The sequence below is a fragment of the Cnephaeus nilssonii genome (assembly GCF_951640355.1).
Source record: "Cnephaeus nilssonii genome assembly, chromosome: 5".
NCBI lineage: Eukaryota > Metazoa > Chordata > Mammalia > Chiroptera > Vespertilionidae > Cnephaeus > Cnephaeus nilssonii.
In genome coordinates, this window is record NC_137076.1 from 61,956,666 (window position 1) to 61,972,669 (window position 16,004).

At 38.7% G+C, this 16,004-nt stretch overlaps 1 protein-coding gene across 2 annotated transcripts; it reads left to right on the plus strand.

Annotated features, from left to right (window-relative positions):
• The first annotated feature begins 615 nt into the window (after positions 1–615).
• Positions 616–12,716, plus strand: PCDH18 (protocadherin 18). Of its 2 annotated transcripts, none has more exons than XM_079772347.1 (4): positions 616–3,546; positions 4,261–4,349; positions 4,440–4,603; positions 10,739–12,716. In XM_079772347.1, exons 1-4 carry the CDS (start codon positions 1,072–1,074, stop codon positions 11,404–11,406), a joined length of 3,396 nt encoding a protein of 1,131 aa, XP_079628473.1. In that variant the 5' UTR covers positions 616–1,071; the 3' UTR covers positions 11,407–12,716. The 2 variants fall into 2 exon arrangements, with proteins under 2 accessions (XP_079628473.1, XP_079628474.1); XM_079772348.1 differs by having other exon boundaries at positions 4,264–4,349.
• Positions 12,717–16,004: the final 3,288 nt, after the last annotated feature.

Sequence of the window (16,004 nt, forward strand, 5' to 3'; positions counted from 1 at the left end):
TGCCTGTGCTCACAGAGAAGATCCAAGTAAAGGCGGGAGGGGGGGGGGGGTGCGGGGGGGGGGGGACGCGGGGAGGGGAGAGGGGACAGAGAGGCGGGCTGAGAAGCATAATTAGAAGCAAGTTTTCAAATTTTATTAAATCCCTCCACCAACAAAATGCACTTAGAGGTATTGTAAGTTAAACCAGCACTTAAAGCCTATGAAAAGCAAGATGATTGCATGTTGGTGGAAGTAGAAAGCCAATTAAAGAAAACCAGAACCGTTTAAAATGCCATATAAATACTGGCGACCAGAAGTTGATTTAAAGTTTTTTTTTCTTCTGTAATTTGTCTCCCCTTTGTCGCGGCACGCTCAGAGAAAGTGAATGCAGGGGATGGAAGGGAGGAGGGAGTGGGGAGGGAAGGGGAGGCGCCGGCTAGGAGCGGCTTCCCACCCTTCTCTCCTTCCCGCGCCCCCGGCCTTCGCCTTCCTCCTCCGCGCCCCCTCCCCCTCCCCCCGCCCCCCCTCCCCTGCCGCCGCCCTCGCTTGGGGGACTCCATCGGCTTTGGATTTGGAAGCTCGCTGATTGGCTGGAAGCGGTTCAACACACGCCGGGCCAGAGCGCTTTGTCTGAGTTGAAGTGAAGTTGTGCAGGTTTCAGACCGGAGTCAGCAATCAGGGCTGTGGAGTCTGCAGCCGAGCCGGGAAAGGGAGGAAGGATCGCCGGGGAAGGATCCGCCGCCGCCGCCGCCGCCGCCACCCCGCCCCGCATGGATTCGGAAGACGCGCCGGGAAAACCGCGGAGGTGACAGTCGGATTCCGCCGGCCCAGCGGACAGCCAGCCGGCCCGCCCGCCCAGCACATGCGAGCGCTGGACTCCACGCCGCCGACCGCCTCGGGAAGTCGTGACACGGTGTGTATGCAACAAAAGTTTGCGAGCTGTTAATTGCTGCTGTGCTATTAAGAGCCGCTTTCAAGTCCCAAGTACCGAATGTCGCTTTAGCTGTAAGTTGCCAAAGGAAGTTGGGGGAATTGCTTTGCTGTTTTAACTTGCGTGGTGGAAGGAACCTCAGAAACTGATCTGGGTGCCAAATGAATGCTAAAATGCACTCTAGACTCGTTTTTGCACTCCTGGTGGTGTCGTTCAACCCCGAGGTGCTGGGCAAGAACTTGAAATACAGGATTTATGAGGAGCAGAGGGTTGGATCCGTAATTGCAAGACTATCCGAGGATGTGGCTGATGTTTTAGCGAAGCTACCGTATCCTTACGTGCGTTTTCGAGCCATGCAGAGGGGAAATTCGCCTCTACTGGTAGTAAACGAGGACACCGGGGAAATCAGCATAGGGGCTAAAATTGACCGGGAACAGCTATGCCAGAAAAACTTGAATTGTTCCATAGAGTTTGATGTGATCACCCTACCCACTGAGCATCTGCAGCTTTTCCATATTGAAGTTGAAGTGCTGGATATCAATGACAATGCTCCCCAGTTTTCAAGACCTCTCATTCCCATTGAGATATCAGAGAGTGCAGCGGTTGGCACTCGGATCCCTCTGGACAGTGCATTTGATCCAGATGTTGGGGAAAATTCCCTCCACACGTACTCTCTCTCGGCCAATGAATTTTTCAGTATTGAGGTCCGGACCAGGACGGATGGAGCCAAGTATGCAGAACTCATAGTGGTCAGAGAGCTGGATCGGGAGCTGAAGTCCAGCTATGAGCTCCAGCTCACTGCCTCAGATATGGGGGTGCCTCAGAGGTCCGGCTCGTCCATCCTAAAAATCAGCATTTCGGACTCCAATGACAACAGCCCTGTTTTTGAGCAGCAGTCTTATATAATACAACTCTTAGAAAACTCCCCCGTTGGCACTTTGCTCCTAGATCTGAATGCCACTGATCCAGATGAGGGCGCCAATGGGAAAATTGTATATTCCTTCAGCAGTCATGTGTCTCCCAAAATTATAGAGACTTTTAAAATTGATTCAGAAAGAGGACATTTGACTCTTTTCAAGCAAGTGGATTATGAAATTACCAAATCCTATGAGATTGACGTTCAGGCTCAAGATCTGGGTCCAAATTCAATTCCAGCTCATTGCAAAATTGTAATTAAGGTTGTGGATGTTAATGACAATAAGCCTGAAATTAACATAAATCTCATGTCCCCTGGGAAAGAAGAAATATCTTATATTTTTGAAGGGGATCCTGTTGATTCATTTGTTGCATTGGTCAGGGTTCAGGACAAGGATTCTGGCCTGAATGGAGAAGTAGTTTGCAAGCTTCATGGACATGGTCACTTTAAACTTCAGCAGAGTTATGAAAACAACTATTTAATCTTGACCAATGCCACACTGGATAGAGAAAAGAGATCTGAATACAGTTTGACTGTAATTGCTGAGGACAAGGGGACGCCCAGTCTCTCTACAGTAAAACATTTTACTGTTCAAATCAGTGATATAAATGACAATCCACCCCACTTCCAGAGAAGTCGATATGAATTAGCAATCTCCGAGAATAACTCGCCAGGGGCATTTATCACCACTGTTACAGCCACAGATCCTGATCTTGGAGAAAATGGGCAAGTTACATATACTATTTTGGAGAGTTTTATACTGGGAAGTTCCATAACTACATATGTTACCATTGACCCATCTAATGGAGGCATCTATGCCCTCAGAAACTTTGATCATGAAGAAGTGAGTCAGATAACGTTTGTGGTTGAAGCAAGAGATGGAGGGAGTCCGAAGCAACTTGTAAGCAATACTACAGTTGTGCTCACCATCATTGATGAAAATGACAATGTCCCTGTGGTCATAGGGCCTACACTGCGCAATAATACTGCAGAAATCTCCATCCCCAAAGGGGCCGAAAGTGGCTTTCATGTCACAAGAATAAGGGCAATTGACCGAGATTCTGGTGTGAATGCTGAACTCAGCTGCTCCATAGTAGCAGGTAATGAGGAGAATATCTTTATAATTGATCCACGATCATGTGACATCCATACCAATGTGAGCATGGATTCTGTTCCCTCCACAGAATGGGAACTCTCAGTTATCATCCAGGACAAAGGCAATCCTCAGCTGCATACCAAAGTCCTTCTGAAGTGTATGATCCTTAAATATGCAGAATCAGTGACAAGTACAGCAAAGACCCCAGCAAGCCAGGAATCTTTGGATGTCTCCATGATTATAATTATTTCCTTAGGAGCAATTTGTGCAGTGTTGTTGGTTATTATGGTGCTGTTTGCAACTAGGTGCAACCGAGAAAAGAAAGACACGAGATCCTACAACTGCAGGGTAGCAGAATCAACTTACCAGCACCACCCCAAAAGACCATCCAGGCAGATTCACAAAGGGGACATTACATTGGTGCCTACCATCAATGGCACCCTACCTATCAGATCTCATCACAGGTCGTCTCCATCCTCATCTCCTACCTTAGAAAGAGGGCAAATGGGCAGCCGGCAGAGTCACAACAGTCACCAGTCCCTCAACAGTTTGGTGACAATCTCATCGAACCACGTGCCAGAAAATTTCTCATTAGAACTCACCCATGCCACTCCGGCTGTTGAGGTAAGATCATACACTGCACCAATTCACTGACAAAGTAGCTGCTAGTGCACAGAAGTTGTGTTAAGTGTTAGTTCTGGAGTGTTTCCTTTAAGAAATAACAATACTAACAATATGCAAATTAAGTAGGATACAAGTTTCATTATGCATATGTAGTAAGTACACACACCTGAGCATACTGTTTCAAGTTTTCCTTAAAGAATTTACTTGCATGTATAATATTGAAAAATAAATGAAGCTCACAAAGGACTGATTAGAATCCCCATACTTCCAAGATTAAGATACTGGAAGCAAAAAATAAATGGACTTGCTTTATTGTCATAGGTGTGGTCTCTACTAAAAAAAAAAAAAAAGCCCAAACAAAAACCTGAGTTGACATTTTTCTGACATTATTTTATCTGCATGTGTTAGAATGTTGTATGTGAGAGTATTTTCTATGCATTTTTATAACTGATCACTTTAAGCTGAACTATAAAGGAAATAGACCTGTAATTTATAAAGGAGTCTTCTTTCAAAAAGAAACCTGTTGTGTTAGATCATTCAAATCTCTCTGGGATGTATTCAGGTATATCAGGTGGCTGGCTGCAGAGTCGGCCACAGCTCAGCACATGTAAGTGTTTAAAAGGGAGAGGGCATGTTCATTGTTTTTCCTTGTTGAAAGCTTGTGAGTATCGGGGGTTTGTTTCCAGGAATCAGTTCTGTCTATTTGGTTTCCAGCAGGTCTCCCAGCTTCTTTCAATGCTTCACCAGGGGCAATATCAGCCAAGGCCAAGTTTTCGAGGAAACAAATATTCTAGGAGCTATAGGTATGCATTACCCTTGTGTTGCCTATTAAGTGTCAAATAACATGGATGCTAAAGAATAAAAACTGTGCATTCCCTGATTTATCTTTCTAGATATGCCCTTCAGGACATGGACAAATTTAGCTTGAAAGACAGTGGCCGTGGCGACAGTGAAGCAGGAGACAGTGATTATGATTTAGGGCGAGATTCTCCAATAGATAGGCTGCTGGGCGAAGGATTCAGCGACCTGTTTCTTACAGATGGAAGAATCCCAGCAGGTAAGGGGGTAGTGACAGATAAAGCCTTATTTTCACATCTATTGTACCAGTGAGGTGAACAATTTCTCCCATGCTTATATTCTCTTTGTCCTTTGCACTGAGTCTCTGTAATCTGCACACTATTAGCAATGAACACAGACTGAAACACTTGGAAGTTATTTTCTTAAAATTCATGTGAAGCAGTTGGTAGAGAAGGAGTAAGCATGAAAGCTTAACAAGACAAGAAGAAAAGCGGGGGCAGAGAGGGATAGAAAACCACACTGCTTTCCTCCTTTTCCTACCCCATCCAATACTGTCAGAGGACACTCTTGAGCAACTCTCTATAAAATTATGGGGTGGCTGTTTTCATTGAGACAGCCTGTTTTGGTGCATGGTGGTGAACTGGACTATAATTTGGAGGACACATTTCCTGTGATGGGAACCAACTCACAAAAATCAGAGATTAAAATATACTAGGAAATGGTATACCTTCCTCACTAAAAATAGGAGAGAGACTACATCTTTGTAGGTGGTATGCACAGAATATTTTCCACCACCTTTCATTTTATGTCTACACTGGCGTGCAAGAGAAACAGGAATCCAAGAGAGGAATTGATAAGTATACAGCTGGATGGAGGAAATCCTAGTAAGTTATGAGCCACTTTCTCCTTAGCATCCCTTCTCTCTAATTGTGCAGTAGCAACTCTCTGCACCAACTGGGTAAATACTGTCATTGAAGCAACCCTGTGACTAAAGACTGTAATATTAAATCAACTCCTAGGAACACACAGATGTTCCTTTGGCTACGTATGTTTCTAAATTCTACTGAGTGTTGATCTAGTGACTTCTATTTGGTAAATGAAAGGCAAAAGAAAACTACATTACCCATCTGAGTTCCATAAAACATCTATTTTCTAAATACTGTATAGTTCAGTCAGAGTTTTGGGACTAGACATGGGGAGCTTCAGAGAGCCACAGAAATTCAAGCAAAGTTAGTGAATAGAAACTCTAGCTCTCGTGGTTATTGTGGTAGTGGTAGCAGTAGTTGTAGGAGCATTAATATCAGTCACAGCAGTCACAGTAGTAGTTGCCAGTGATGCTTACTCCAGATCCATAGGTGTTCTACACTTGCACTGCTTCTCCCAACACGTGGACATAGGAATTAGTAACAGTAGTTCATTGTCATTACGTTAATAGATACTGCATTTCTGGCAGGATGGATGTATGGAAAGGACTTCTAGTTACATACGGTGCTACATGAGAGCCCATGTTTGCCCAGGTGTCTTTGTTGTTGTTTTTTTAATTCATGGATTCCCTTGACCAACTTAAAGAGAAAGCTCTGGGAATATAGTGGGATATATATGGCTTCAGACAACTTGCTAAAAGAGAATCAGTTTTATTATTCTTACCCATGAAATGGATGGATGGATGTGTGTGTGTGTGTGTGTGTATGAAATGGCTGAATTTCCATGATTTTATGACACTGACAGAACTCTAATTTTGAATATTTTGATTTACCAAATTACATTATTTCATAAGGCATAAAAGTAACTTCATGGGCATAATGTCAATATTTCCTTATGTGTTATTTTTTAATTATATGAAGTCTATTCATTGAAATTTTAATTTAGCAGCATAGTTAAAAAGAGAATAACTACCCCTACTTATATAACTTAGCCATTTGGGGGCCTAAATGCTGCCTAAAGTCTTTCTAAATTCTGAAATTGTGTGATTCTAATACCTAATCATGGTCTAACTTAAAAAAAAAAAGATCAATACTTCTCTTTCACTCTTTCTTTGTATTTTCAAAGTTACCAACACCAGGTATGTTCATGACAGAAGTGTTATCTAATGTTTGAGTTAAAAAAATAAAATAAAAATAAATGTTAAAGAATAAAGACATTGGAGGAACAATAGGTAGATATAAAGCCTAGATATTAGTGAGTTTTGTATAGTGACTGACTTTAGACCTCTTGTAAGTTTACATTTCTTTTCAAAGTTAATGGCTCACTTTTATATTATCATTAATAATACCACTTAATATATAGGCAGCCTTTAAGAAACAATTCCATATTTACACAATCATACTAATCCAGGTGTGTAGTGGAAGAGCTATATTGCTGGTGTATGGCGTTGTATGACAACTGATTGTGTTACAGTAGATACATTTCTGCATGCCTAGCTACCTGCCTCCCTGTGGTGTGTGGTGGCAGGTATAGAGTGTCAGGATTTCACCAATGATACATAAATCTGTTTTAAGCTTTACTCATGTTTGGCTAGTAGGGAAAGAAATATGCATATTAAGTATCATACAGAGATAACCATCCTTTCATTATGACCATCTTCCTGATGATACTTCACCAATTTTCTGGTTAATTATTCACCCCAAAAGCTTCTGCCAGCACATTGGAGTATAAAACTTATTTCTTGTGAACTTATATTCCCAGGAAATATCCGAAGTAGGAAAAAAGTAAGTCTACTTCTGAATGCCATTAACAGAAATCAGTGCAGTTTCGAAAGCATGTGTATTTTTAGGCCTTAAGTGTCTTATTTCAACATTTTTTTCTGCATTAAACTGTGATCAAATATAGATCATGTTATGTTGTATTGCCTGCCAACAGGGTCATTTCTGGTCATTCTTTCTATTAATTCCCACAGACACATCCTGCATTCTGAGCAGTAAAATCAGCGTACATTTTTGTCTGTTAGCTCATGTTTGTCAACGTATTTTCTTCCTTATTCATTCAACTTTGAACTACCGTACTATTCATGTTCCTGCAAAATCTCCATTTCCCCAGTGTATTATTTGCACCAGGGTGATTTATAAAGGCTTTTGATTTTGTGATGCTCCATTCTGGTTGAGCATATTCCACTTTTCACCAATCTGCCCTCAATGATTATTTAATTCAAACAGTCCTTTTTAATTCTGAGTTCTCTTCATTTTCATGGCTGGTATCCTAGTTCTGACCTTTCCGCATGTCTGAGTTACTGTGCAAGCATATGAACTGATATTCTCGCTTTAGTAACTCCTCCTTTTGCTAAATCTTTCATAGGGTTTGAACACCTTTTCCATAACATTTTAACTTATATTTTTGGTTCAAAATCAATAATTGACTTTTTTGCCCAGCAACCTCTATGAAACCTACTTATCTTGGCATTCTAAGGTCAGTGAAATCCACTCCTGGTTTACTAACTCTCAATTTTGGCTTTTTAGGGTGTCTTTTGCAATAGGTAGGGCCATCTCTTAGTATAACACACCAATCCTTCGCTCATGGGCTTTTCTACCTAAAACACTGGCTTCTCTTCACTTTGCCTATCATCTCTCAAATTTTGTTTCATGTTTCTCTTTAACGACTTTAACCTCCATGTCCACTATTTTTTCTTTTCTTGACATGCTCTCAGCATCGTATTTTGGCACTCTAATTGGACATGTAGGGCCCTGTTTGCTACCCTTGACTCAGAACTACATCTGAAACCATGTAAGGACACATGGGAGAGGCTCTGCATGAAGAACTGATTGATCACTCACGAATGGCTTGGAAGAAGTTAGGCACACGTTTTTTCTTCCACTATTTGATCCTTACCTCCTGCCCTATATATAAGGTTCGTACAGTACAGTGATAAAATTGATAGTCATATAGTGGGAAAGAAGAGTTCTGTTTGCCTCACGTCCTCCCCTCCCCAGGGGAAATTGCACCGCCTGGCAAAGCTTTAAAGGAAGGACAGAGAGATCAGCCACTTACACCACTTGCCAACAAGTCCTATTCATTGGGCATGGTATGGAACCTCGGTAGCACTGAATTACGTGTGCACTGAAAATGTTTCAAATAACTGAGTCTCCAGGGAAAATACTGAAAATGTCAGGGGAACTGAAAAATGCCCTCTTCCACAACCCTGTCCCTCCACTTCCATTATTTTTTGCCATCTCTTCCTCCATGAAATTTTCTTTATCAATTTTTCATATTTTCTGAATTTTTAAATTTGTGTTGATTTACTATTTTAGAATTAAAACCCCATTTATTGTGAAGTTGTAAAATAGCATTCCCTATTTTAAAAAAACACACCCTATGACCAAAGTAATTTGTAAACATGAACTATCATTTTAATCACCCAGGTTGTATTCAGGTTTCTAGAAATTTGCTCATGCTCAGGATTCTTAGAAGCCTGTGTATTTTTTATCTCCTTTGTCATTAAACATTAAAATAAAATAGTCAATCGAATAATTAAGCTCTTCCCACAGAGTTAAAGGCCAGAAAAATAAATGAAAGGTGTCACCAGGCCTGTTTCCCTTCTTTGTAACAGGATGTGAATAAGACAACATAGATAAGTCTCCTTTCCATTTTCAGAGACCAGGGGAATGAAGAAAACATTTCATTACCACTGCTTGGAAAACCTCACTGCTATTAAAGTATTCCAGTTACTTTCAACTCCTTTTGGTTTGTCCGCATTAATTGCTAAACAATAGTTGATATTTTCAAGTTGCAATAATGCATGAGGTTAGCACACCTAAACATGCTTTTATTCTTAAATCATCCTTCCTCATTTAAGCAACTTTTCTTCATAGCAAAGTTACACAAGGATTCTCAATGTTCGCCCTCTTTCTCTTGGCCCACATTGACTCCTATGGAATCAGTACTCATACTATCTCTGCATTTTCTTTACTTCCTTTGTATTTTCAGCTTTTTTTTAGCAATCACACATTTTTTCTCATTCACAATACTTGCTCTTATTTTCCTGGATAAATATCCAAAAGTGGGATTGTTGCATAATATGATAGTTCTATTTTTAATTTTTTGGCGTACCACCGTTTCTCACAGTGACTACACCATTTTTGCATTTCCAACACAGTGTACAAGCGTTCAGTCTCTCCTCATCCTCACCAGTACTTGCTATTTTTGTTTTTATAACAGCCATTCTGACAGGTTTGAGGTGAAATGTCATTGTGGTTTTGAGTTGCATTCCCATGATGACTAGAAAATGTGTAGTGAATGCTTATTCTCTGCAGACACTTTACCCAGTGCTAAGGATACAGCAATAAACACAATAGGCAACTTGCTTCCTCTGACAAGGTATTTGGCATTGTTCAAGAGTCATCCTTTCTAGCAAAAATTTCACAGGAAGAGAAATATTTCTTAAGTAGCCAAATCTATAGAATCATTTCTAAATATGTAGGTATGGCTGATAATGGTCCAGTTTTCATTCAAATCTAAGAAAATTAGTTTAAATCTTCTGCATTCTGTCATTTGCTTTAAAATGAAAATTGTGATATTAAAGAGACCTTATTGTCACTGTAAGAGACAGATGATTTTTGGACTATAATTGACATTTTCATATTTCCTGGTTGTTATGTAGTTTAGTTATTGTATTTTCCAAATTTAGAGATATTTCTCCTCTTTATTTTTCTGCTTTTCTCATCATCTATTCTTTCTATGAGTGTGGTCACTCACATTCCAATAGGACATCATAACAACTGGAAGAACTAATCAGTGGAGTTTTCATATTCTTCATCTTTTGATGACTTTTCCATCTATTTGATTTTCAAACCAGATGCCTGGTAGTTGCAGATAATTTGCACTGCTATTTTAAATAAAAAGTCAATAAATAATCCAGAATACCTTTAAGAGAGATCAATAATATAATGACCTGATAACTCACTATCTTCTTGATGTTTGCATTAAAAGTAAAGTAGGTCAGATAGACCTCACTACCTGGAGAGCTACTCAAATGTATTACTTGAGGATTATCGGGTTGCATTATGAAGTTATGGATTTCACCTTACAGCTCTGGTGTTCTTTAGAATTTATGTTCAGCAAATATTTCGTCACCCACACCTTTTCAGTCATTCTCATGTATAAGTTATCAATCCATTTTCTCATTACTTGAGTAGCAGAAATGATATTCCTGAGAAATAGGAGTCATAATCTTCCTTTTCTTATTTGATGAGCAAGAAAAAAATATATATGCCGGGTCCATAAAACTAGCATTCAAATCAAAGCCATAATTATAGTTCATCTAATGTGTAAAATAATGGGTTGATATCAGGGTAGCAATTTAAACTGTCTCATTCTATTTTTTTTTAAAGTGAAAAACATTTTTCCAACATTTTGAGTGATAGTAAGTGTACTCATGAATCCCCATTGTTTTCCTTGAGAGCAGCCATGAGGCTGTGCACGGAGGAGTGCAGGGTCCTGGGACACTCTGACCAGTGCTGGATGCCACCTCTGCCCTCACCATCCTCTGACTATAGGAGCAACATGTTCATTCCAGGGGAAGAATTCCCTTCGCAGCCCCAGCAGCAGCATCCGCACCAGGGTCTTGAGGATGACACCCAGCCTGCGGAGTCCGGTGAGAAGAAGAAGAGTTTTTCCACCTTTGGGAAGGACTCCCCCAAAGAGGAGGACCCTGGGGACAAAGGCACGTCATCTCTGCTCTCAGAAATGAGCAGTGTGTTCCAGCGTCTCTTACCCCCTTCCCTGGACACCTATTCTGAGGCCAGTGAGGTGGATAGGTCCAACTCTCTGGAACGTCGGAAGGGACCTCTGCCAGCCAAGACTGGGGGCTACCCACAGGGTGTGGCAGCCTGGGCGGCCAGTACTCATTTTCAAAATCCCACCACCAACTCTGGGCCCCCCCTGGGAACCCACTCCAGTGTGCAGCCATCTGCTAAATGGCTGCCGGCCATGGAGGAGATCCCCGAAAACTATGAAGAAGATGATTTTGACAATGTGCTCAACCACCTCAACGATGGGAAGCATGAACTCATGGATGCCAGTGAGCTAGTGGCTGAGATTAACAAGCTGCTTCAGGATGTCCGCCAGAGCTAGGAGATTTGGGCCAAGCGTTTTGGTTTCCAGGTACATGGAAGTAGGGGACAGAGAAAACCCTGAGAGAACTGGCATTGCCAAATTGTTGCATTTATCATAAATGTGTTTGTGTATATTGAATATTAAATACTGTATTTTCGTATGTACACAATGCAAGTGTGATGATTTCAATCTGTATTTTAAAAATACATTTGTACCTTATATTTATGTGTAATTTAACAGACAAATTTTATTTTTTTACTCCCATGACAAACATGTCTTTCCTAATCACGTAGAAAGTAGCCACTGTTCAATTCTGATATACTATTCAACCATAAAGTATAAAGGCACTGCTTAGATTAGTTACGTTGGGGAAGAAATTGTTATGCCGTAGAAACAACCCCACTAAAGCATTATAGAATTCTTATTTCTATTAAGTGATCCAACTTTTTTTTTCAATACTTTTTATAATTAAGCATCAATAAAGATGTTAAACTTTTATTACTGTTGTTGTTATTATTTTTACTGCTCTCTGCTAGTTCTGGTAGTTCAATTCTCACAGCAAAATTGAAACATGAGGTGAAATGTTATTTCAGAACTAGGCAGTCTCTTTCACAGTCAATAATGAAAATAGGACCAGAGTCAATTTTTCCTAACTCCCAGGCCCCTGCTATTCCAGGAGATCACACCGGCCTGTTCTTGAGAATATTTCTCCTAAAGTATTATTGTCTATTTATAATCAAGGTAAACAATGAATTTCATTCCATCCTCAAGAGATGTGCTCCAAGGAAATGGACTATGTCCTTTAAATGGATAACAGTATGTATTCTAACAGCATGAAGTATTAATGGACAAAGGCAATTATGTCAGTATCCCTCCTGGGGTAGTAAATATAATTGATTTATGCTGAAACTGCTCTATTTGAATCTTCCCCTCTCCGTTCACAATACTTGAACATTTTTATCTTTGCAATGTTGCTGTTGTGTTGTTGTTGTGTTTTTTTTTTGCTATAGTATTCACTTTTAGCTTTTGTCTCCAGTGCATGATCTCATATTTTTGCTTTTATATTTAGTATAAGAACGTTTATAAAATTACATTTTTGCTATTGCAATTCTGTTTTGTTTGTTGTGTGACAAATGGCAAATTATTTATTGTGCTGTTATCTCTCTGTGTGGAATGCTTTGGTAAAAGAGATCGTGATTATGATTGTTCTCATTTATGACCAGGTTTCTATTAGTGTTATTTCTATGAATACACCATCTTGATTGTACTCTCCAGAAAATATTACTGTCAATGAAAATAGAAGAAAAAAAATAAAGTAAAGCTAAAGAACTGTCCATAAATCAGAGTCCTATTCCTATATATATATATATATATGTTCAAAAGCTTTGCAGGAAGCATATCCTTCATGAGAAGATAATTCAGTGTTAGGTTTTGAATAATATGCAGGGAACATTCAGCCCGCGGGTGTGTTTCAGTGGTTAAGTTCGACCCATGAACCAGGAGGCCAGGGCACATGCCTAGGTTGCAGGCTCAATCCCCAGTAGGGGGCATACAAGAGGCAGCTATCAATTATTCTTACCATTGATGTTTCCATCTCTCTCCCTTCTTTGAAATCAATTAAAAAAACCCTACACATTTAATTAAAAAAAAAAAAAAAGAGGGAACATTCAGCTGGCTTGGCTAACAAGAAAAACGCAATGGAAAAGGATTGAATTTGAGACCTGTAATGGAAATGAAAAGAGTCTACAGTATTCCCAGTAGATTAAATAATTTAAATGCATTTGAAGCATAAAGAAAATGGAGTAATCAAATAGTAATTGCTTGACCACTTTTTAAATTAAAAAAAAATGTCTCAGAACATTTTGTATTAAGTTGTGTTGGGGGGAAAATGTACGCTTACAATGTTTCTGTGGGGAAGAAAGAAAATTTACCCTCTAAGTTCTTTCAGCTGGACTAATGATTAAATCTATATGAGGTTGATTAACAGGAGAAAATGATCAAATGTAATTACATATGTGTGCATGGGAACCTCATATACATAATAGGCCCAGAGATGAAAGGGAAAATGAGGCATATGTGACATTCTGAGCTCCAGATGAGGGAAAGCACATTGGGACTTCAGAGGGTCATTATAGGACGATAAGAAGAACAGATGTGCTGTAATTAGTAGTTTGCCCTGCCACATAGATAGGTCCCCAAATAGGTTATATTTAATAATCTCTTATTACAGTATGGGAAAGACCCCTAATTCAAATTCTTCTAGTAGTTGGGGTTGGGGTTGCGGGTGGGAAAACAGAAGTTTCTCTTGAGCACACTGCGACTCAGTTGCCTTTAGCTAAAAATAACCCACATTCTGAAACTTCACATTTCTAAGAGATGAAAATATTATCCTCATTGCCTTCCTAGTGGGAATTGAAATACCAGGAAAAGTAGAATAACCTAAAAGTGGTTAGTTAATTCAGATATTTTAATTTTCAAGTGATTACCAACCACATCAAATAGATGTGTTAGGTCTTTCAAAAGGCACATTTTACCTTTATAGGGGGGATTGCAATTTCAAGTGAAATTTTCGTTTATTTTTTCAGTAGATTACACACACAAATGCTAACCTCATTTAAAGACATTCTGCCTTTCAAATTCACTCTTTCAGCACATATTATCATTTAAGAAAGACTTTCATAATTGTTCTATTCTTAAAGCACCAACAATAATTTAGGAAGCAAAGCTGGAAATCAATGTTTATGTGAAGCACGTAAAATGCAATGTTATTTCAACACAAAAGCTTTGTATACCGTCCATATAGTAAGCACTCCATGTCTCACACTACTAGCTGCTTCTCCACCCTTCTCCACTTCTTATTATTGCTTTCCATGCCCACAGGTTAAGGGATTAGTGTAAGATTTTTGCTTTTCACTCCTGTCCCTTTCACAGGTAATATTATCTCAGTGAAAGCTGGAACGTTTGTACTGTCATAGAACCTAACCCCTCTTCACATTTACATGACCTCTTCTTTGATATCACACCCCTCCTCAGATTCAAACAACCAAAAAGCACTAAATCAAAGAGATTCTTTTCTCTGTTCATTAGTTCTTAATCCCCTTGGCCCCATTCAATTCCTTTAAATGTTCTTCAATGATAATCATTTATTAAGGGAATCATTTTCTAAAAATGTAATTCAAAACTAAATCTATTGTTAGCCAATCTTCCCTTTAAGTGATTGTTTATAGTATGATTAGATTGTTTATAGGATGATTAGAATTATTACAAGTTATTAACTTTGTTATTCTCTTTTATCAATTCTTTCCCTCTTGGTACTTAGCAAATAAGACCTATAACTTTATTGATCATTTAAATTATTCTACCTTCTGTCACAGATATATAAAATTTACCACTATTAAGGCTAAAGATGGGTTACTGTTCTGTTGGCGTCACGAAGAAGTCTCATTGGTGGAAATAAGCTTTTAAAGTTCAAAAAACGGTGAATCTATTTAAAAATTAGTTGAGTGGGTGAAAAAAATGCATTGCCTGACATAGCATCTTTCAATCGTGAATGAACTCAGAGGACTTAACCAAGGCAGTTCAGGAAATTTGCCAAACTATTGAAAAGATTTTGATATTTCCATTCCAATTCAATATATCTGGAATTAGCAGTATCACATCACAGTATCAAAGTTTAGAGACACAATGAACTCTGGACAGGCAATAAACATTGCCTTATAAAATTAAATTCAAACCATACAAAAGTCTTAAAAATTTATGTTGAGTTTTAAAAATAATAAAAACAGTGAAGGTCTTTCAAAAGAACCAACAGATTCATTTCCTTAATTGTAGGTTCAACTTATAAAACAAAATAATTTTATATGCATATGTTGTCTTTTATATATTGTAAAATCATAAGATGCCATACTGATTGTAATTATTTAATATATTAGGATGTCTCTAACTGTGAATGAAAAAAATAATTCTCTATGGCTACATACAGTTTTAATTTAATAAATTAGTCTGAAAATCCATCTCATTCATTTCAGTTTATAGCACAAACAGTAAGTCACTTTTTTGAAATAACTGAACAATATCTAAAGTGCTGCGTTACAATTGTAGGAACATTATTGGCCAAATTGTGCTTTCATTGTTCATGTGTGTAACTGAGCTCATAGCAAAGTATACATACACACACTGTATGCCAGAAATAATAGGACCTTTAATGTAATCTAAACCAAAAAATTATTGAATAGATACACACAGTATAATAGATCTGAATGTGAGTGTATTTACTTCTCATTAATTTATATGTTCATTATATTCTAGCTTATACAATTTGTGGAGCTGTTAAAAGAATTATATGGGGAGCTGGCATTGCAAAAATTGCTGCCAAAATTTACATACTTCCTGACTTTTAAAATTGCAATACCACATACTACCCTGCTACTTTAAAATAATAGTTTTCTATTTCCTTTTATGACTTCTGCAAGTTGCTCCTAATTCTTGTTTGCTTTTTCAGGTTTTATCTCTTCAATTTATTTATTTTATGGTACTCCTCCTTGGTAATTTATCCTACTGTCCACATTTTATAGCAATCTCCTCCACGTTTTTGCATGTGTATAGTACTTTATATA